We start from the raw sequence: 22525 nt of genomic DNA, 5'->3' as shown, positions 1-22525 counted from the left end.
GTAATATATAGATAAATACAGATACAGATACATTTGAAATTATTACAGAGTATGTGCAATGGTGGCCGCTTTAACAAATACTAAATTTTAATTTTAAAAGTTGAAAATAAATAGTTGCAATACGGAACCCATCTAGGTGCAAGTTTGACTTGCACTTGTCCAATTTATAATCGTTAAGGTATAATTTTGTCCTGTCCAAATAGTGCTGTACAATGTCGTGTGAAACAATCGCAATAGGTTCTTAACTTTTTACGTACACTTTTTGTATCAATGTAACATAATAGTTAATGGTTAAACTATATTCAAGTAATTACCCTAATTAATATAAAAATCGTACTTATTTACCTACATTTAATTGCGCGACATAACACTCCAGTAATTTAAGGATAAGAATTTTCTCGTGAACATGACCTTAGCGTTCTTAAAGCGCTATCTATAGGTCAGTAATATAATTATATTATTGTCGAAAAAAACTCATTTTTTTATCTTTATCATTTATTTATAAAATTTTAACTAAGTATATAAATAAAACTTATATCATATATATTTTCCGATTAGTGATGAGGTGATGACTATTCCCTGAAATAAAACCTAAGTACGTTTATTGCACACCTAACACTACAATTACACAACTACACTACAATGTGTCTACTCTAATAGCATTGTAAAAATAAATTAAATATAAAAATATGTCTCTTAAAAAACGAATGGTAATATTTTTTAGTCTGTATTACTTTATTTTCTGCTACTGTAGAATCTTTTATGTCATCCTATCATTACCAATACTAACCCATTACTAATCAACTACAGGGTACTATTCTCCTTTTAAATCGAGGATAGTGTAAAGTACAGTATATCACTCTCAATAGCGGATTAGTACTTTACACCTTTTAGAGAATATTCTTAAGAGTATCCTCAAGCGTGTAAGTTTCCTCACGATGATTACCTTCACCGTTCATGGTGTAATAATTAACTTACAGGTATCACTCATGTATCAATAAAAAATCTAATAATCTAGGATTTATACTCTGAAACCTTAAAAAGAGATGCGAAATTCATACTAATATGTCTATCATTTATTAAAATTCTTAACATAATGTGTGTTTGCTTCTGTTTCCAGCTCCAGTACGCAGCGAATTACGAATTCGGTTACCGAGTCCGCGACCAACACAGCGGCAATGACTTCGGCCACCAGGAAGCTAAGGCTGGTGCGAAGACCAACGGCCACTATCACGTCCTACTCCCAGACGGTCGGATGCAGATGGTCAAGTATTCCGCAGGACCGGACGGCTTCCACGCTGACATCACGTATGACCATATGCGTTGAGTGAATGCCATTGAATGAAAGTGAACAAAAAACAATCAAGCCTAATGCCAGTATCAGTTTTGTGATTTAAAAAAATAAGCTTGGAAGTGATATGACGTGTCAAATTGTAGACTGGTTGACAGACCAAATTGATCTTGGTTGGACTATAACTTTAAATGGCAACACGTTTTTATTAAGAAAAATATTAATGTAATATTAATATTTATGCATTTTAAGGTAAATAATACATCTAATTTACGAAAAATTGTTGTTGTATATCAACTGACATGTAAATAATAGATGTAAGTTTTAATTACATGTGCAAATCATTTAATAATGTGATGTAAAAGTGCTTTTAATATATTGTAGATGCATATTTAAAATAATTATAACTAAATATTTATGTTATACCTATAAAGTCCAATATTAAAAAAAATCAAATGTTTTGGTAATCTACATTTTTGTCAGATGTAAAATGGGTACAAATTTTGTAACGTATGAAAAGAGAGAAACAATAACATACTACTACATATTATTTAAAGCATAAGGAGTAAAAATAAAACGCAAACATAAATATTTATTTATTAAAGCTAAATATAAATTAACTATTTTACAAAAAAAAAGTACAAATTAAATAATAATCAAATAAAAGGATGCACAAGTCCCCTAAATTATTTTAAAACTATTATAGCAAAATCCCAAGAAGCCAGAGCAAGAAGCTAAACAGTAATGGCAGCAAAGGAGAAAAAAGCTAAATTTATAGCTAAAAATGTTTCCCGCCAAACACTGAAAAGTGAAAATAGAAAGTTTTTACGAGCGCACATTATTTAGACTGTTGACATTTTCTCGTGTTACATGCGTTTACTGTTGCATAAGTGTGTCATAATGAATAATTAGTAATTACATTACTATGTAAGTAATCATTTTGTTCATATTTGTCCTCTTCTAACGATCTTGTAATGTATTTGAGATGTACAAAAGCTAATAGGTACGTAGTACGCACATGATGTAAAATGTCAAAGAGTCAACTTACGTCGATAAAATAAGATGTATTTACATAATAAATCATGTTGCGATAGAAATTAATTATATTATTTACAGTTAAGTAATTTTGTAGTGTATACCTACATTCACTCTAAGTGAAGGTGATAGATACCTTTTTTTCTTTTTGTTGATGAGGGGGAATCCTTTAAAAGGTACCCGACGCCATGGGAGTGTCGCCGGGTTATGTGGGATTTTTACCGTACTAAAATCCCCCCGGTGGCAGTCCTCAACGTTTGGTGGAGAACTCCGGGATCTCCAACGGAACACAACCGCAGTCCTCCTAACGCGATGCCCTTCTATCGGACTCTGCCCCGGGGGGAGCAATTCACGCTCCTCTCACATCCCCTGGTGATTACAGCGATATGCGACCACAGAAACCGCTGTCCTTCCCGGGGTCGCTTGCTGGACGGTTTGAGCTCCCACTCTTGCCGCCCATAACCTCGGAAGGCCCTTTTAGTCGCCTTTTACGACCGGCAGGGGATACCCTACTCTGGTCCCGGTACTACAGGGACAGGGTGATAGATACCTAACTCCATGATTTGACCCCGAAGGCATCATCTCCAATTCCTTATAACAGCTGTAGTAAGGCTGCTGTGTTCTAGTTGGAAGGGTATAAGCAAAGTAGATATGAAACGAAAATATGTAAACTGGTAAACTTTATGGGAAATGTTCGAAGTTACCCTTCCTATTTCGTAGGACACCAATAATGTACAGTCTGACAAACTTATCTGCGCATGTAGTGGTTTAAGAAAACAGTCACGCTCTTAGTGTACCTATGGTCATTTTTTGTCGCCGATTGTTTAATTTCCTCAGGTAAAATGTTAGTATTTAGTTTAACTTAATAAAATAAAGACCATATAAAATAGATATCATCTTAATGAACAATAAAATGCATATTTTATAACATCTTACTTAGACAGCTGCAATCAATGACATTTTATACTATCAATGGTCGTAATAATAAATATAACCATTAACATTTTCCACTTCTTAGGTAATTTTCACAACCTAGCAACACCAATACCACTTGCACAAATCTTTGTCAAACTGTACCTGTACCTAGTATTTATAATTATGCTCATTAAATTTCCCAATTGGAATGTTACATATGTGCAATAATATTGTAAAAAACCAGAAAAATAACAATGTAGGTACTTTTTAAACTTTAAATTATTGTGTTTCGCTTTGAGTCATTTTATAATTTGTTTTTATTTTCTAAACCTAAATTTGTTTTTATATTATGTAATTAATTGCATTAAATTAATTGTATACTATTTCTAATCAAAATGTAAGTTTAGATAGCTGTAAATATTGCTTACCTACTTGTGTTTAATTTAAAAATATAGATTATTTTAATTACTATTTCATTACAATTTTAATTTTCGGGGTAAAACTATTTTTATAGTTTTACCCCGAAAATTATAATGATAGTTAGTAATATTAAGGTATATATATAAAAGCATTCGTGTCAAAAATCATGATGATAATAATTATAATTTCATAAATTAAATAAAACTTCATATTATAATTATTTAAGACATTTATTTCAATAGAATAGAAGAGTATTTTTATAATACTTTGCCTCAATGTTAACACAATCACACCCATACCTACATAGACAGCCTAAATACGCACTCATATACACTAAACATAAAAATTATGATGAACACAGTAATCTAAGTGCGTTAGAGCCTTTTCCTGTCACACGGATAACTCACGCTCGTTATCAATATTCTATCCAAGTACCAAAGATCAAAATTTAACCATTTACATTATGAAAAAGTTTTCAAATGAAGAGGTTTGGAAAATCATTGGATAGATTGATTAATAATGACGGGCGATCCGCTGCAGTCTCTTCTAGACTACATGACAGGAAAAGTATCAATGAAAAAAGACGCAAGTGGCACGCGCGACAGGATAAGGGCCCTTAAAATAACAATATAAAGTAGATATAGGTCTATGATCCTACGTACGTATTAAATAAAAATATAAATATTTATAAGTACCTATAATAAAATAATCAGGCAGATTAATTTTGCCAATATTTATAAGATAGGTAAGCATTAGAACGATGCGTCAATATTCAGGTTTTCGATAGCTTCATTTTATACATTTTTCTTTTTACAATATTGATTGATGCCTAAAATACAACACATAATACCTATATCGATTACTGAATCATTGCTACCTTGTATATTTCCCACTGCTGGGCGTGGGTTTCAACCCACAATACGATGCGAATTAATGACGATGGTTAAACTATTATTATTTTATTACAACCACCGCGACCGATAACTTTACAATTTACATGCCTTCTCAGCAAAAGCTGGCATTTTAACCACTGACGGTCACCCATCCAGTTGTCAAGCGCCCGACGTTGCTTCACTTTGTAAAACATCGATCGCCTATATTCCAGTGGCAACAATAAATACGACTTTTCTACATTTCATATACACATAATGAAGTAAGAAACTGGTAGTGAAGATAAGACTGTTAAAAAAGTAATATATTTTATATGGGAAAGTCACTTTTTCACTGTATCGACTCTTCTATGATTTCCACTACACATATCGTGATAAAATATTCTACAAATCAGCATTGTAATACAAAAAAAAACGATATATGTAATATACGATACGGCGAACCTCTACGTGATAATCTTATATATAAAATTCACGTGTCGCAATGTTACTTACCGTACTCCTCCGAAACGGCTTTACCGATTTTCACCAAATTTTATATGCATATTCAGTAGGTCTGAGAATCGGCTTCTATCTATTTTTCATACCCCTAAGTGATAAGGGTTATTTACCCTTAACATCTTTTTATTTATATGGCAACACAACGTTTGCCGGGTCAGCTAGTAGGTACAAACATAGTTTTCTAGGCACGCAAACGTTAAATAGAAAATATTATAATGTGCAAAGTATACTTCAAAACATATTAACATAAATGTATATTTTCTCCACTAGAGGCGCTTATACAATGTATGCCTTCCGATCGTAGAGAAGTAGGTAAATATTGTTATATTATTTATTAGTATGTTACGACGCTATTTTACATATTCATATATTTAGGCGCTACACAAAAATCGTTTACATAACACATATTTGTCTTTTACATATTTTTATATTGCTTCTTAATTTACGACCACACAGAATCTTAAAGCTTATGTTAGCTATACGAACTCAAATATATCTTGTATTTTGTCAATTAATGAAGATGACGTATAACAAACAGCATTCAAAAATAAGGACCTGACCTGACCTGAAAATGAGGATTATTTTTCCGTAAAAATATAAAGCCCGCTCCACATTCTCGCGAGAATATCGCGAGAAAAGCACGAGAAACGAGAATATGGAGTCGATACGAATCGGGTTTTTCTCGCGTTCTCGAGAGATTCTGGCGAGAATGTGGAGCGGGCTTAACAATAATCATTATTATATCATAAAAAAGTATATTGACGTGTGACGTCACACAACGCATATCTAACCTACATATGACGTCACGAAGTTTTAAGAGACCCCACGACTCTTGCAAGGCCTTATCTCTCCCTAAACACATGACAGATAAATCGTAAATGCCGAGCAATGTTTAATACAACCAGCCATTTTATTAAGAAATTTAAATAACATTTTTAAGGTACATAATTATCTATTTCACATTCACATATTGTTAGGGTCGTGATAAACTCTGATATAACGTATAATCCGTTACAATACATCTAGCGATTTACGTATGTCGACTTTAAACCGACGAAACTTTAGATAGTTTGATTATTAATATCGGGCGTTCTTGTGTATATAAGCTTTATTATTTACTATTGTACAAAGATCTATAATATATAACACACATTGTCAGTATAATATACACAAATATCTCATTTATATATTGTTTAAACTATATTACTTTCATTAATATTTCTTTATTAAGACACATTTTGCGTTAAGTGCTCCGAAACTCAAAAAATCTACAATTACAGACAATTTTCTGTTGAAAAGGACCAAATAATAATAATACCGTTTTCATGATCCAGAGTCAATCTATTCCTAAATGTTACATAGGATTGTGTTCCTCATTGTTCACAAGTGAATCAAACAGGAATAGCAGAAATTTTGCTTTCACTCTTGTGTGTCCCGTGATCACAAGCGAATAACACAAGACTTACGGGGAAGAAATTAGCCTTAGTGACCGTATCCACTCACGGTATGATGCGCTAATCAACCCGATGTGAAATAAACTTACTAAATTTCTTTTACACTTAAAATTTAAAATATATTGCTAAGTATCTCACTCCTACTTTTCGAAACCATTCTTACTTAACAACACTTTTATATCAGCGTTATAAACATTGGATCCTAGTATTTGGACAATGGATACCTACAAAATCCGAATTTTGATTTCTGTTCAACTGATTACTGAACCCGGGAATTGAATTACAAAACATTGTATAGTCCGCGTAAAACTGCTAGTCCGCTCTGAATATAGAAATGAATCGCGTGGTCATAGCAAATTGTATAACTACACCTGTTCGCAACAACATCAGAGCGGTGTGGCGCGGAATATACATGGAAGACAATTATTAAAAAAAATATTTTCTCAAAAATCCCATATCTCATATAATTTTTAAACAATATTCACTAATTTCACACATATTACGCATATTTTAATAATTACATTATAATAAGCCTAAATCTTAAATATAAAATATATGAAGTTTAATTATAAATATTACGATTATTCACACAACATATTTAATGATAATGGAGATACATATATATTTTTTTTTAAATATTGATCTACAGTCACTTGTTTAAATTTCATGTGAAATGTTTCTTGAACCTATATCATTTTTGATAAAACCTTGCATTATACTAAAACATAATGTCAAGTTGATTAAATTCGATACCACGAAATTCATTTTGACTAACTTTAAAATTCAATTTTCATAAACAAAAATTACAAAATTTTAATACCGAATCTACGTTTAATATCTTGAATACCTGAATATGAGATCACATTTGATATTTTCAATACGTAGCGTCAAATGCCTAATTCAAATAAATAATAACGAGAAATAACAATCTCAGATGAAACTACCTTGAAATTTCCTTACGAAAAGCTTTTTACTGTATTCTGAAAACATTTTTAAGCAAAGCTAAAAAAATATGCTCAAAATGCATATAATAATGAATAGTATGTATGGTGGCATATATACATGAAAATGAATTATTGACAATATTATTCATTTACGTATCAAATTCGCGATATTAGAAATATACCTGAGACACAAACAATACCGGGTTTAATTACTAGTCGGACAGATATTAAAGAATTTAGATTTTCTTTAGAATTTTCTATATAGTCATTAGAGTAGAAAACGGCTTATAGTATTCGCACACATGCAAATACTATTTCTAAAACACACACACATACGTAAACGAATATAATTACCAAAACACATATATATATATAATTACCAATACATTTATTAATATACAAATATCAATAATTACAATCAATATTAAAACGGCCAAAGGCCTAGAATCTAAAACGCGAGCAAAGAAACTGTTCCTGTGATCAAAAGCCTAATTTATATCCAACCGCACAACACAAACTAATCTAGTTTAATTCACTCATATATTATATTTAAATATTATTATGGCATATTGCCCGGATAATATACATGATAAGAAAACAATTAATCCAATCCAATGTCGACATTTTCAGTAGTTAAATACTAGGAATTCAGTAGAAAGTAGAAAAATTCTTTAGTGAATATTGTTAGTCAATTACGACGAATTTTAACAAATTCTAATACAGACAATAAACTACAACAACAATGATATACATACATTTAAAACGACAATTATTATTGTTTTAACCATAATTAATATACAATAGCTTTCATTGTCTATGGTGACTTTTATCACCAATTACCAAGAATCCAAACACATAGACAAGATGACAATTACTTAATGGCAAATTACCTAGCATTTGACCACTGACTAACTGCATAAATTTAAAACATTTTTAGCAGTCAACGAAAATAATTCAATTAGAGAAAATATACCAGTGAAAATTTACAAGGCCAATTATGAAGAATTCGGCTACCGAAAATATATTCCGAGAAGCTTACCAACATTATCGATAGCAATTATTGATTCCATAGATTAGTAAAGATTACTCACTCCTAACAAGAAAACGTAACCAGTTTTGAGAATTGAAATAGTTGCGTAAAAAAGTTTTTCCACGTCTCCGTGCTAAAATGTGCCTAAAATATTTGAAATAATTATTTATTTATTACGTAAATTACGTAATTATTACGTAAATTAGTTATTTATTCGTAAATTTTCTATAAAAATGTTTTTATTTGTCAAGAATTCAAAAAAAGAACTTACTAAAATAAGCCGTTTGTGGCTTCATTCAATTTCAAGGCGGCGAAGTATCTTTACTTATCTATGATTGATTCAAGGACAATTCGATTGTCATTTACAATCCAATTACCGCGAATCCAACCACACAATTGGCAATTGGCAATTGATTAATCAAAATTGATTCTCGATAATGCGTCTTTTATCCCCAAACGGACCTTATGACACTCCCACTGATATTCCTCCGTATATCATTCATACTTCCTACGTTTAGTTTCTTCGAGTACCTCGAGTTCACTTAGACGTTTCTTGCTCTCCACGACTGTCTTCAGATTACTCAATTGCCTTATCTCCTTTGTAATCCCACGGATTTTGGCCAACATACATTGGTTCTTGGTTTTCGGGCTGTGTGTGGCAGCTGATGTGGATGGGTGGTTAGATGGCACCGTGTATTGGTCTGATTTGGTCTTAGGTTCGCTGTCCTCGGATAGACTCGGCAGTTTGATCAGCGGTTTCCTCGGTTTCATGTTTTGTATTACTGTAACAATATTTGTTTATAAAACATAAAATACTATGACACTAAGAATCACCAGAAGACTTCCATATGAAAAGTATGTGCCTAACCAACAGAGTATTATTCGAATTGTTTCAACATTAAAAAAGTCCTTTTTAAATTTTTTTTTATATAACTTTGAAGTAACAAACGAACATGCAATCTACCTAATGGTACAATCCGCGCCAAACTGCTAGTCCACTCTGATGTTGTTGCGAGCAGGTGTAGTCATAAATTTTGCTATCGCATCGCGACTCATTTCTATATTCAGAGCGGTCTTGCAGTTTGGCGTGGACTATACATAAATAAATAACAGTAAAAGGAAAGCTAAAACTTTACATAACTTACATTTATTGGGGTTCCGTTTGGACGTCCCGATTGGCAACACTGATAGATCCAGTTTAATCTGGCTGCTGAAATGTCTCAAGGGCTGTTGGGCTGATGTGCCCTCAGTGGATGAACCTACTACAAAGAAAATAACATCCCTTCTAAATATTCCTTTATAATTCTTAGGCTTTTTCTGATGTAGAACTTTATTAATCCCATAGGCTTTTTCTGATGTACAAGTCCCCAATTCATATAATCCTTTAGGCCTTTTCTGATGTACAAGTCCCCAATTCATATAATCCCTTAGGCTTCTTCTGATGTAGAAGTAGGAAATGAGCATGCAGTCCACCTGATGGTAAGTGGCTACTGCCGCCCATGCACATCTGTAATCAATCCCAGATGAGATTGGGTTCGTACCAGAGATTGATTACAGATGCGTTATTAACCCTGAGGATTGATTTAGAACACCTTGTTAAGTAATAGTATGTCTCCCTTACCACATCCTTCAAACCAGAACACAGCAAAGCTTCACTGCTATTATAAGGCAGAAATAAGTGTGATTGTGTTATCTCCATAAATAAACTATGTAGGGTTTATATGTAGGATATATGATTATTTCTTAAATTATCACTGTTACAATTTATAAAATTTATAGCTATTCAAACATTTGTAATTTTAAATAAATTGTAATACAGTGGTTATACTCATCTCTAAAACATCTTAATTATTTGTATACTCATATAATCCCTTATAATCATATTATTTTTATCTTTGAAAGGAAAAATAAATATTTTTGTACATTACCTTTCCCACCGACAGCTTGGTTCGTGTGTGTCAGCTCACTGTATTTAATATCGCATTCCTCTATGCGCTTCTTCAATTCCGCTATAAACAAATAATTAAAATTCAAACGTCATTTTTTTAAATCAAATTATATATATCCATGCATAAATCTCGGTCTTCACAATTAATGTATGTTTATAATGTAGGGTTAAACCAAATAAAGTTGTATATTCTCAGTTAAACAGAATTGTTCCAGAAATAGGTAATTATGCAGTTTGGCTACTTTTCCGAAAATCAATGCAATAATTTGTTTTTTAGCATGGGTGGCTTCAATTAGTCACCATTGATGATATTCCGTCGGTGGAGGCTAACATTGCATAATTACCTTTTTTTTCACCCTTTTTAGTGATGACATACTAAAGTCTATATTAATCTAATATATAAAATTCTCGTGTCACAGTTTTCGTTGCCATACTCCTCCGAAACGGCTTGACCGATTTTGATGATTTTTTTTTGTGCTTATCCGGTATCTATGAGAATCGGCCAACATCTATTTTTCATCCCCCTAAGTGATAAGGGTAGTTCACCCTTAACATTTTTTTTATTTATATGGCATCACAACGTTTGCCGGGTCAGCTAGTATAATATAAAATTGTATAAACGTGATCATGAATAAAGGTAAGGTCTGGAGTGAACCCACCCGCTGGCAGAGAGCTCCCGCGCCCTGCTCGCTTAGTTTTATATTGTCTTATATGTTCCAACCTAACCTAACCAATTCAATAGGAAATGTTAGCCTCCCCCGACGGAATATCATCAATGGTGACTAATTGAAGCCACCCATGCTAAAAAAATAATATTGCATTGATTTCCGGAAAAGTAGCCAAACTGCATAATTACCTAGAAATTTTATTACTGTGTATAGTTCGCGTAAAACTGCTAGTCCACTCCGCTCTGAATATAGAAATGAATCACGTCACCATAGCAAATTGTATGACTACACCTGCGCGCAATAACTTCAGAGCGGACTAGCAGTTTGGCGCGGACTACACACACTACTACTTGTGTAACATATCCACTAAAAGAAGCTCATAAAAATATGGCCAAATTAGCCTGCAATTTGATTTATACGACTTTACCCCAGCACAATTATTAGAACTTACCTTATACTTTTATATGTTTTTGTACATATAAAATATATACCAACCAATATTAGCATCCTGATTTCTTTGTCTCTTAACCAGTTCTCTTATTATTTTCCTTTGCCGCCAAGCGGATTTCTTCTGGTCGACCATCTAGAAAAAATTGGGAAGAGACGAATAGTTTGTTCGAGAAATATATCATTATTCATTATATATAAAATATTTTTTAATTGAATATTGACGATTTAATGCCGGAAATGTTTTTAAGTATCATTTACTCTTGGTTAAGAATAAGAAAAATCTCTAAATGTTTTGTCAGACGTAATCTCTAAAAAAAATTTGCTGTAAACTCAATTTCAAAATCAAAAATAATGTAATTCAGTATAAATAATGTACTTTCTTACTGATGTTAGAAAGATAAAATGCTGAAAGGTGTCACAAAGTCGATTTTTGTCTATAATATAGGAATGGCACAGTCTACCTCATTGTAACAGGAATGATGATAGTATTAAAAAATCAAAGTATAAATGATCCAAATAAAAAACAATATATTGAAAGGATTCTCAAAAATGACCCAGTTTTAAAAATGTCATTAAGATTTAATATATTTTCAATAAAATAAAAGTATAAAATACTGCAGTCGGCCATCTTGTCTGAAACGCTAAACGGGGCGCGAATGACGTCATTTTTGGGAATGTCACTGAATTGCTTTAACTTTTGTATGGGATGGTCTAGTGTGACGTCATCGACGGACGCCATGACACCCGCGAGCGTATTCGCACTTAATTCAAAATAGCTATAAAAAATTCGTATTGTTTTCGTTAATACTGAATTTATTGCCGAAATAATACGATTTTTGGAATCAGTATACAAACATGTACGTACATTATAGAAGGGATTTTCAAAATTTGTCATGCCCATTGACTACTGTCGCCATGGACATCTGTAATCAACCCCAGATAAGATTAGATTCCTACCTGAGGTCAGCCACAAATGCGCCGCTGCCTCTGAGGACAAAGCCGGAATGCCTCGAATAACTATGTTTATTACAGCAATATCACATATATTATAAAAATGGGTATTTACGTACGAACGAGCTCACCCGTTTATGGAATCTCTTGTACTGCGACGCTAAGTAGAGCGAGAGTTTCGCGTTCAAGATCGACCTGCGACGGAGATGCAGCATCTCTTGTTTCACCGCCAACGGTACTATTACACCTGGAAATTAAATTCAAAATTCCAGCACTTTTTGTAGCACTTTTCTTCTGACGTTTTTTAGTTTTAGGTAGAACACCTGTTCTATATGGGTAATAATGTCCATGGTAGGCAGTGACTTACTACCATCAGGTGGACTGTTAGCTCGTTTGGTACTTGAATCTAATAAAAAATAGCTTTTCGCCACGGCTTTGCATGCGGTCAGAGGGCGGTGACATCAATTGGCGGGGTAACATCTGTTTTTTTATATGTATCTCTCGGGAACGGTACTTTTTTTCGTACAAAGCTTCATGACAATATGTTATGTATAATTACTTAAAGCGTAAAAGTGTAGGAAGCAGACAAAAAAAATCCAAAATGTTTTATTCAGAGCATATTTTGAATGTCAATACAAGTACCACCACTTTACAAGGTTTCGTTATGGAGAAGAAGCGGCGAAAGAAACTCCATAACACACATCTTTAAAAAAAACATCAAACACACTCACATTCGCATTTATAATATTAGTTGGCAAGTTGGAATATATTTTCTCACCATGAGAAGGCCGCGGTGTGGGCTGAGTGACACCCTCTTGCAACTTCTTCCTGAAAGCTGGTGATATCCTATCGTCGAAGTGCTCTATCGCCATGCTGGATATATCCCGCAACTCCTGCAAAACCTCGTGGGCTCGGGGCGGAGTCTTAGACGTCTCCACTATGGATAGTACGCGTTTTATTTCGTCGATTACCTGTAAAGATAGAAAACATAATGTGGTAGTACTTCTTGATACTTTGGTAATTGGTTCATTAGGTAATTGGTATAATCCGCGCCAAACTGCTAGTCCATTCTGAAGTTGTTGCGAGCACGTGTAGTCATACAATTTGCTATGGCGACGCGATCCATTTCTATATTCAGAGCGGACTAGCAGTTTTACGCGGACTATACATTAGGACTCATTAGGTTATACTTAAGCAGTGATAGCCTAGTGGTTAAGAAACGCGGTCTCTCGATCGAGGGGTCCGAGGTTCAAATCCCAGGCACGCACCTCTAATTTTCAAATTTATGTGCGTATTAGAAATTAATTATCGCTTGCTTAAACGGTGAAGGAAAACATCGTGAGGAAACCTGCATACTTTAGATATATATAATAAAAAAAATCTCAAAGGTATTTGAAGTCTACCAATACGCACTTGTCCAGCGCGGTGGACTATGGCCTAATCCTTCTCATTATGAGAGGAGACCCGTGCCCAGCAGTGGGACAGTAATGGGTTGATGATGAGATGAGGTTATACTTATATTACGTTCAAATTAAAGGTGGTAGTACCCTATGCAGTTGGACTCCGGCGGCACCACCGCCACACCTATTTCTGTCTAACAACAGCTGTGTTAAGCGCCGCCTGTGTTCTTGTTTGAAGGGTACACCCTTCAAACAAGAACACAGAGAGACATACTTTTCCGAGAATTTCTAGCTTAGTCCTCAGGGGTAGGGTCGCATCTGTAGCCGACTTCAGGTAGGAATCTTATCTTATCTTGGGTTAATAACAGGTGGCCATGGACAGTAGTGGTCATTTACCATTAGATGAAGTTCCATGTTCGTTTGGTACTATACAATAATAATATTATAATTTAAGAAAAGGTTACCTTTCCGGGGATAAAGCAGCATATTCCATTGTCGATGTACTTAGCATAAGTCATATTCAGCATCGATATACGCGTTTCTATCGACGTGAGGATATCGCAGTGCCTCGCCAATGGGTGGTATCTGAAAATTACTCATTTCGTTTATTGGGGGTCACATTAAACCATGTGCATACCGTAGATTCAGGTATGTTAATGAAATCTACATTTGAAAACATGTTTTTTTTTATTATGGCTCCGACCGCCCATCCGACCGTGTTGGCAGTTTGTTTCGTCTTAGGACAACGAACAGTTCCACAACTTCAAACTGTTATGTAGATAAACGGGTAGTTAAAAAACAGTGATAGCTTAGTGGACGATACTAGACATTTCAATCGGAGGTACCGCAGTCCGAATCTCAAGCATGGATCTTAAATTTTTTTCAAAGTTATGTGGGTATTAGCAGTTAATAATCACTTCGATTAAACATTGAGAGAAAACCTATACGCCTGAGACTTTGAGAAAAAAATATTAAAAGGTGTATGCGTAAAATCTACCGATTTGAACTTAGCCAGCGCTGACTAAGTTCAAATGGCTTTAATCCCTCTCGCTCTAAGAGGAGACTCCTGCTAAGCAGTAGATGCTTTGTCGAAAAAATAAATGACAAGGTAGCAACTAATTGTTACCTGCGTTCCGACTCTCTGCGAGGCAGTTGTGTTTTCACACTCTTCAGGGCCAATGCATGGCGCCGTTCAATCATCAGGAAACCGCGATTCAGCATACGCATGCATATCTCATTGAAGCCTTTCGACACCTGAAACATCAACCAAAGAAAAAAATGTTATTGTGTTATGATGAAACATAACCTACTCCATGAGAATCACCATCTCACCAATTTCCACCTACTAACATAATTTTTTAATGCTAAGTTTAAGTTTATTTTTAGGACCATCCTTTAAATGTTAGATTAAAATGTGGTTGAGACACAAAGCATTATAACTTAGTCCAGGGGTACCAAGATATGATTCAAATCTTGTATGGGGTTAATGAGAGATGTTTATTGGTGGCTAGAACCCCTTATGTTTTCTCATTATCAGGATAAAAACACCATTATATGTAGCACTATCTGTGTGAATATATAAGTTAAAAATTCGCATATAGGCAGACTCGCAAAATAAAAAATACTGATTTTTATATTATATTTCAAGAAAAATATGCATGATCTTTAAAAATTTAACTAATTAAGTTACAGACAGATAGTTAATTTCGTAAACTAATTTGTGATGATGTGATGATCTTTAGCAAAGTTGTTGAGCATGAGCCCACAAAGGTTTCTGAGTTGGACAAACTTTCACCAGATGGTGCCACTGTCATTTCAATGACGGTACAAATTTTTAGTTATACGAGGGTACGTTTTTAAGTTCGCGGAATGAGGGACAAGGAGCGAAAATAAAATGTCAAAATTATTTTTCTTTTTCTACATATTCTCCTGCAAGACGAATGCATTTTTCAGATCTTTGTATTAACTTATTTAAACCCTCATAAAAAATGTTTTGTCCTTGTCGGAAAAATACGAGGAAATTGCGTCCTTTACTTCTTCGTCTGTAGAAAATTTCTTTCCACGAAGCTCTTTTTTCATTTTTGGAAAGAGATAATAATCGCTGGGAGCCAGGTCTGGACTATAGGGTGGGTGATTTAAAATATCAAAGCCCACCTTATGCAGGGCAGCCAGTGCAATACGGCTCTTGTGTACGGGCGCATTGTCGTGCAACAGCAGGACACCTCTGGATAATTTTCCTCGTCTTTTTTCTTTGATGGCTTCTTTTAACCGCTCCAAGATTGTTGCGTAATATTCTCCGGTTATAGAGACACCTTTATCTTTGTAATCTATTAACAAAATTCCTTCTGCATCCCAAAAGACTGTCGCCATGAGTTTGCCGGCCGATTGTGACACCTTAAACTTTTTAGGAGGTGCTGTACCCTTTTTATGCCACTGCATGGAGTCTTGTTTAGACTCAGGTTCATAATGGTGAACCCAAGTTTCATCTCCAGTAACAATTCGATTCAGTACAATATCCTTATCTTCTCCACAGAGGTTCAAAAACGCACGGGAACATTCAACGCGCTGTTGTTTCTGAGGCGGCGTGAGCATTCTCGGCACCCACCGCGCGCTGACCTTAGTCATGCCAAGATGGTCATGCAGAATTTTAAAAATGGTTGTATCCGATACTCCAACCATTTCTGCAAGCTGTTTCTTCTTTAGCCGAGCATCTTCCAGTACTAATTTTTCGACTTCCGCTATCGTTTCCGGAATGGTCACCTCAACAGACCGTCCTGGTCGTGGGTCGTCTTCAAGTGAATCCCTGCCTTGCTTAAAAAGGTTGTTCCACTTGTAAACCATCGTTTTTCCAGGGCAAGAGTCCCCGTAAACCGATGACATCTCTTCCATTATGATTTGCACAGACTTTCCTTGCTTGGTAAGGAACTTTATAACGGCGCGATGCTCGATTTTCTCCATACTTCCAATTTTCTTCCGGATTGAGTTGTTTAATTGTCGATAGTTTTAAAACTAATGATGCAATTGTGATAAAACTTTATATTTATACTATTTATGAGTCACTTAACACGTACCGCCCTTAACGAGCCCGCTATCCCCCCTCCAACCCTGCCATTCCGCGGACTTAAAAACGCACCCTCATATGTATGTCACATTATATTTTTAAAACAAGTGATGCTGCGGGCACTACTAGTAAGCAAATAAAACCTAATATACATACATAAACAGCTTCAATGATTTAGAATGTTCTAGACATAATTTTATTCATGTAACCTTGAAACATCTGTTTGTGATAATGCATTGAAATGCACAAAGTACTTATTGAAAGTTATGTTATGAATATTGATATTAAACATGATCTGTGCCACTACGGATTAGAATCATAATTGTAGCCAAACTCATGCTATCTCATTCACAACAAATTAGATTCGTTTTTTGCTACATACAGTGCCAAAATTGAATTAAGGACTATTTTTTTTTTATTATTTTGCATAATGTTTGTTCATGTACTTGTTGAGGATGCAGTCCACCTGATGGTAAACGAACACTGCCACCCACACATCTGTAATCAACTCCAGGTAAAATTAAAGTCCTACCTAGGCTCACAGATTTTTTGCAACCTCTTAAAACCAAACTGAAACACCTCGGTATGTATTCCTTTGAATCCAGAAGATAACAGCATTTGTCACGGCTGTTCTTAGACAGAAATAGATGCAACGGTTATGCTTCTGGAGATGAACCACAAAGGGTTCTAACACCTTCAGAAAGTATTTTGTCTATTTTTATCTTTATTCAAACACCAACCATGATATCCAATATGCAAATTTATTGTAATTCACTAATTTGTTATGACAAAGAGAAATTAAGATTTTCATAGTACATTGCTGGCTTAGTCTACGATGCTTTAGTGGTGACTAAGCGGTAATTACTTGCTTTCTGAAATAGGATCTTTGTCGGATCTTCTCAATTTATGTTTTGTTGTGTAGATTAAGAAAACATATTGTAATGTACAATTTCTACATGCCATCTTAAGCCTTTATAAAATAAATTTATTTCTATGAAATCAAATATATTTAAAAAATCAAATTAAAAATAAATTTGCATTGCATTCTGTTTCATTTCATCATTATAATCATCAAATATATTTTTAAAATATAAATTAAAAATAAATTTGCATTGCATTCTGTTTCATTTCATCATTATAATCGTTTTTGGGATTGTTTTTTTTTATTTAGAAAAAGGCCAATTACGGAGATTTACCATTTAACCTAATTTAATTTTATATAGATTAAAGAAAAATATGGTGAAATTTATATATGTATTATATAAAAGACGACGCAAGTTAAATTCAATTGGATTATTGTCGCAATATGCGATTTAATTAAATGTGTGTCATATCTTATTGTTGTTGCAAGAAAGACTGCAGCAGTTAAAATAACAGTCATTTCTATAAATAAAACGAACTTACCAGTCTGTTCTTAGCTATTTCATCGTAGGACAGAAAAGAGAATATGTTCTCGATCATTACAACGGGAAGGTTCAACAAATCCATTTTCTATTATATTCTTATAACAAAAGACGGAAAACACAGTTTAACACATCGATGCTAAATAAAATACAGTAATTGTAATGTTTACTCATGTAATAACAAATCGCTAGATTATTTCCCGATGTATCTTCTATCTTCGAGAATTTCAATTCGATTTTTTCTCTGGCAGTCATCAAACATATCAAAACAAAGTACTTATCATTTAGCTCTTTCGTACTTATTTGAAAAGCCTGAGAGTGAAAGAGAAAAAGATCAAAGCACGGGCGTGTGTTGAGGCTGGACTGATTGACAGTTCGCTTTTAGTGTGACCATTCATGAACTTAGCAGAGTAGCGAAAAAAACATTTTAAATGTCTATGACATTTTAAAAATTAATTAATTAATATTATACAATTTTAACAATATCTCTAACAATAAAAGAAACAATGAGTTTTGTTTTACAGATTTTTATTTGGAAATGGGTAAATCCTAAATAGCTTATCTAATAAAGATTAAAAAGTGTAAAATTTTAAATCATGGAAGATTTCTGTAGTGTTTATTCATAGGACGATTATTATTTTAAAATAAACAATAATTTTCTATAATATCGTTTCGTTTTCGTCCAAAGTGCTAATTAGAAACCATAAAACTAAAACTCGTTAGTAGTAGATAATGTCTTTATCATGTTATCTTGATGAATAATGGGGGTAGTTCACAAATAAAGAAGACATTTTAAACATACTCTTTCCTTATTGTAGTATTTCTGTTCAACGCAGTGTAAAAGTAATGAATCTTATCACATAACATTAATTATGGGATATATCAGGTATGTTTTATTGAACAATAGTAAACTACCGTATTGTTGTTATATTTTTTTATACTTTTGATAAATTGGCTTTTATGGTCTTGCCTAACCGCTAGTCTGGATTTAGGTGTATTTTTTTTTAAATAATAATGACCTAGTCTCATTAAGAAATGAGTAATGATCAGTTTTAGTTTATGTTAAATGCCTACAGCACCCTACAGTCATAAAAAAATATATAATAATTTTAATTTGTCTTTCATACTAATAGTGCACTCTGCACGAGGCTTATTGGATACTTCTAAATCACATGCGCAGAATGGAATCATACTTAAAGGTGGTTCTCAAATCTCACTACTTCCATAAAAAGTAACACAAGGTAAATAAGCGACGCACAACAACATTAAACCAGATACTTTAATCTTATAAAACTGTAACAATTAACTGAAAGTAGGGAGATCACAATGTTTCTTCTTGACGTGGAAGCGCAACGACGTATTGTACTTCGATGCGAACGGGCATACCTCGCATTTAAATCTCTTTTCCGCAGAATGTTTATACTTGTGCTGCACTAGATTAGCGGGCAAGATAGTCGCATAGTCGCACTGGTCGCAAGTGTACCTTTTCTTGCCGGTCATGTGTGCTTCTTCGTGGTATTTCAAGATGTATTTATTCATTGATTGGAATGGGCACTGCGAACATTGGAGTTTCACGCCAATGTCCCTGTGTTTACGCCTGTGTTTCTCCATTGCGACTTCGTAGAACGTTTTGTACTTGCATCCAGTGTAGTCGCAATGTAACGTCGTTGCGTTTTTGTGTCGTAACATATGTTGAGTCATACTCGCCCGGTTTGTTGTTTGAAACTCGCAGTATCGGCACTGGGCTAACGCGTGCGTATTCTTTATATGTTTTTGTAACTCGTTCGCAGGCATAATATTGCCGCAAATCTGACACTGTGTGTCTTCCGTCATGTGGTGGTTTTGCTCGTAATGCAACCTAAGCTGTTCCCAAGTTAAGTAGTTTTCCGGGCATTTTGTACATTGAAAGCAATCCTTGATATCGGGCTCCTCTTTCTTGATTTTGACGTCATTATCCGTCGTGTCACTTTCGAGGGTCATGGAACTGTGCACGGTATTAATATGCTTACACAGCTCGAATTCATCTTTGAATGTCTCAGGACAGCGTTCGCACTTCTGAAGCTGACTATTACTAGTCTGACTGTTACTGGGGTGTTTGAATAATATATGCCGTCTGTAACTTTCTTTCGCCTTAAATTGCTTACTGCAGAAGTGGCATGTATAAGACACTTTTAAATGTACTTTCATGTAATGTGGCTTAAGTTGCCTCTTATCATGAAATCCTTCGTTACATAACGTACAGAAAACCGTTTTGGGTTCATCGATTTTGTGCGTACACCTCATATGTTTCCCCAAGCCACCTTTCGACGCGAAGATTAGCCCACAAATAGTGCATTCCCTGATCGCTTTCATATGCGAATGGTTTAAGTACGACTCCCTTGTATCAAACTGTTTGTTACAAACCTCACAATACGACCCTTTGTCGTGTTTCCGTCGAATATGCCTTTTCAGACTCTCGATCTTACTGTACGAAAGATGACAAATTTTGCATTTGAGACGGAAATCTTCTCTTAGAGCGTTGTGCTTCCGTCTCATGTGTAGCTTCAAGAAGTTAATGGATGAAAAGACTAGAGGGCATTCGTTACAAGTTATCTCTCCAGTTTCTTCGTTTTTGCAATTCTGCAACTGATCCGGTTTGATATCTTCGTTTTCGTCGTCAATGCGATGCTTTCGTTGCACGTGTCTCGAATACGTTTCGCGTCGGGTGAATACTTTCGGACAGAACGGGCAATTAAACCATTCGTCCATTACTTTTTTCTTATTATCATTCGTATGTTTCCTTTGAATATGGACAATAAGGCTCCTGTATTTATCGTAAGTGAGACCACATTCGTCGCAGACGTGCTTGAACGAATCCTGGAAGGACCCGTGCTTCCTCCTCATATGCATTCTTAACCTATTAAGTCCCTTAAAGACTAGCGCGCATACTTCACAAGTTCTTTCTTCCCTGTCGTCCGGGACAGCGTTCGGTCCGTGTTTTCTCTTAATATGAGCGACTAAGCTATTCTTCTGTTCGTACGCCATACCACAATAGTCACAAATATGTTTAAAGGACCGTCGGTACACTTTGTGTTTTCGTTTCTGGTGCATCCTTAACGTTTTAGGTGATTGAAAGACTATTAAATTTATTTAAATATTTAAATTTATAATAATAATTTAAATTTATTAAAATCAAATTAAAAATAAATTTGCATTGCATTCTGTTTCATTTCATCATTATAATCATCAAATATATTTTTAAAATATAAATTAAAAATAAATTTGCATTGCATTCTGTTTCATTTCATCATTATAATCGTTTTTGGGATTGTTTTTTTTTATTTAGAAAAAGGCCAATTACGGAGATTTACCATTTAACCTAATTTAATTTTATATAGATTAAAGAAAAATATGGTGAAATTTATATATGTATTATATAAAAGACGACGCAAGTTAAATTCAATTGGATTATTGTCGCAATATGCGATTTAATTAAATGTGTGTCATATCTTATTGTTGTTGCAAGAAAGACTGCAGCAGTTAAAATAACAGTCATTTCTATAAATAAAACGAACTTACCAGTCTGTTCTTAGCTATTTCATCGTAGGACAGAAAAGAGAATATGTTCTCGATCATTACAACGGGAAGGTTCAACAAATCCATTTTCTATTATATTCTTATAACAAAAGACGGAAAACACAGTTTAACACATCGATGCTAAATAAAATACAGTAATTGTAATGTTTACTCATGTAATAACAAATCGCTAGATTATTTCCCGATGTATCTTCTATCTTCGAGAATTTCAATTCGATTTTTTCTCTGGCAGTCATCAAACATATCAAAACAAAGTACTTATCATTTAGCTCTTTCGTACTTATTTGAAAAGCCTGAGAGTGAAAGAGAAAAAGATCAAAGCACGGGCGTGTGTTGAGGCTGGACTGATTGACAGTTCGCTTTTAGTGTGACCATTCATGAACTTAGCAGAGTAGCGAAAAAAACATTTTAAATGTCTATGACATTTTAAAAATTAATTAATTAATATTATACAATTTTAACAATATCTCTAACAATAAAAGAAACAATGAGTTTTGTTTTACAGATTTTTATTTGGAAATGGGTAAATCCTAAATAGCTTATCTAATAAAGATTAAAAAGTGTAAAATTTTAAATCATGGAAGATTT

General features: G+C 34.0%; 3 protein-coding genes across 5 annotated transcripts in view; 1 reads left to right on the top strand and 2 right to left on the bottom strand.

Annotated features, from left to right (window-relative positions):
* The window catches only part of CPR143 (cuticular protein RR-2 motif 143), a 35692-nt gene extending 33304 nt beyond the window's left edge, over positions 1 to 2388 (top strand). The window contains exon 3 of the mRNA XM_073077724.1: positions 1121 to 2388. Within this exon, the coding sequence (XP_072933825.1) occupies positions 1121 to 1327 (207 nt within the window). The 3' untranslated portion in view covers positions 1328 to 2388. The remainder of the gene's footprint in view (positions 1 to 1120) is intronic.
* Positions 2389 to 7851: 5463 nt separating this feature from the next.
* On the bottom strand, positions 7852 to 18719 carry pall (F-box protein pallbearer). Of its 3 annotated transcripts, none has more exons than XM_073077722.1 (9): positions 18363 to 18719; positions 15024 to 15151; positions 14362 to 14482; positions 13276 to 13468; positions 12617 to 12744; positions 11592 to 11679; positions 10409 to 10489; positions 9626 to 9739; positions 7852 to 9262 (listed from the first exon to the last, which is right to left on the bottom strand). In XM_073077722.1, exons 1-9 carry the CDS (start codon positions 18444 to 18446, stop codon positions 8976 to 8978), a joined length of 1224 nt encoding a protein of 407 aa, XP_072933823.1. In that variant the 5' UTR covers positions 18447 to 18719; the 3' UTR covers positions 7852 to 8975. The 3 variants fall into 3 exon arrangements, with proteins under 3 accessions (XP_072933823.1, XP_072933822.1, XP_072933824.1); XM_073077721.1 differs by having other exon boundaries at positions 9626 to 9742; positions 18363 to 18718; XM_073077723.1 differs by having other exon boundaries at positions 9626 to 9742; positions 12629 to 12744; positions 18363 to 18717.
* A 903-nt stretch (positions 18720 to 19622) lies between these two features.
* LOC140745805 (zinc finger Y-chromosomal protein-like) lies at positions 19623 to 21474 on the bottom strand. Its single transcript, XM_073077720.1, has one exon. The coding sequence runs from the start codon at positions 21449 to 21451 to the stop codon at positions 19664 to 19666; it is 1788 nt and encodes a 595-aa protein (XP_072933821.1). The 5' UTR covers positions 21452 to 21474; the 3' UTR covers positions 19623 to 19663.
* Between the last annotated feature and the right edge of the window lie 1051 nt (positions 21475 to 22525).

Source organism: Epargyreus clarus, unplaced genomic scaffold (genome assembly GCF_041222505.1).
Source record: "Epargyreus clarus isolate Ecla_fem2 unplaced genomic scaffold, WU_Ecla_fem_2.2 ptg000011l, whole genome shotgun sequence".
NCBI classification, from domain to species: Eukaryota; Metazoa; Arthropoda; class Insecta; order Lepidoptera; family Hesperiidae; genus Epargyreus; species Epargyreus clarus.
This window is presented reverse-complemented; position numbering and strand designations above follow the sequence as displayed.

What these genes read in the sequence shown, in the direction of transcription:
- LOC140745805 (XM_073077720.1), bottom strand. Translation starts at nt 21,451, where the DNA reads ATGCACCAGAAACGAAAACACAAAGTGTACCGACGGTCCTTTAAACAT.
- pall (XM_073077721.1), bottom strand. Translation starts at nt 18,446, where the DNA reads ATGGATTTGTTGAACCTTCCCGTTGTAATGATCGAGAACATATTCTCT. An exon ending in AAATAGCTAAGAACAGACTG is followed by an intron (nt 15,152 to 18,362) that starts GTAAGTTCGTTT and finishes TTGATGTTTCAG; the next exon opens with GTGTCGAAAGGCTTCAATGA. An exon ending in CAAACGGAACCCCAATAAAT is followed by an intron (nt 9,263 to 9,625) that starts GTAAGTTATGTA and finishes ATATTGTTACAG; the next exon opens with TAATACAAAACATGAAACCG.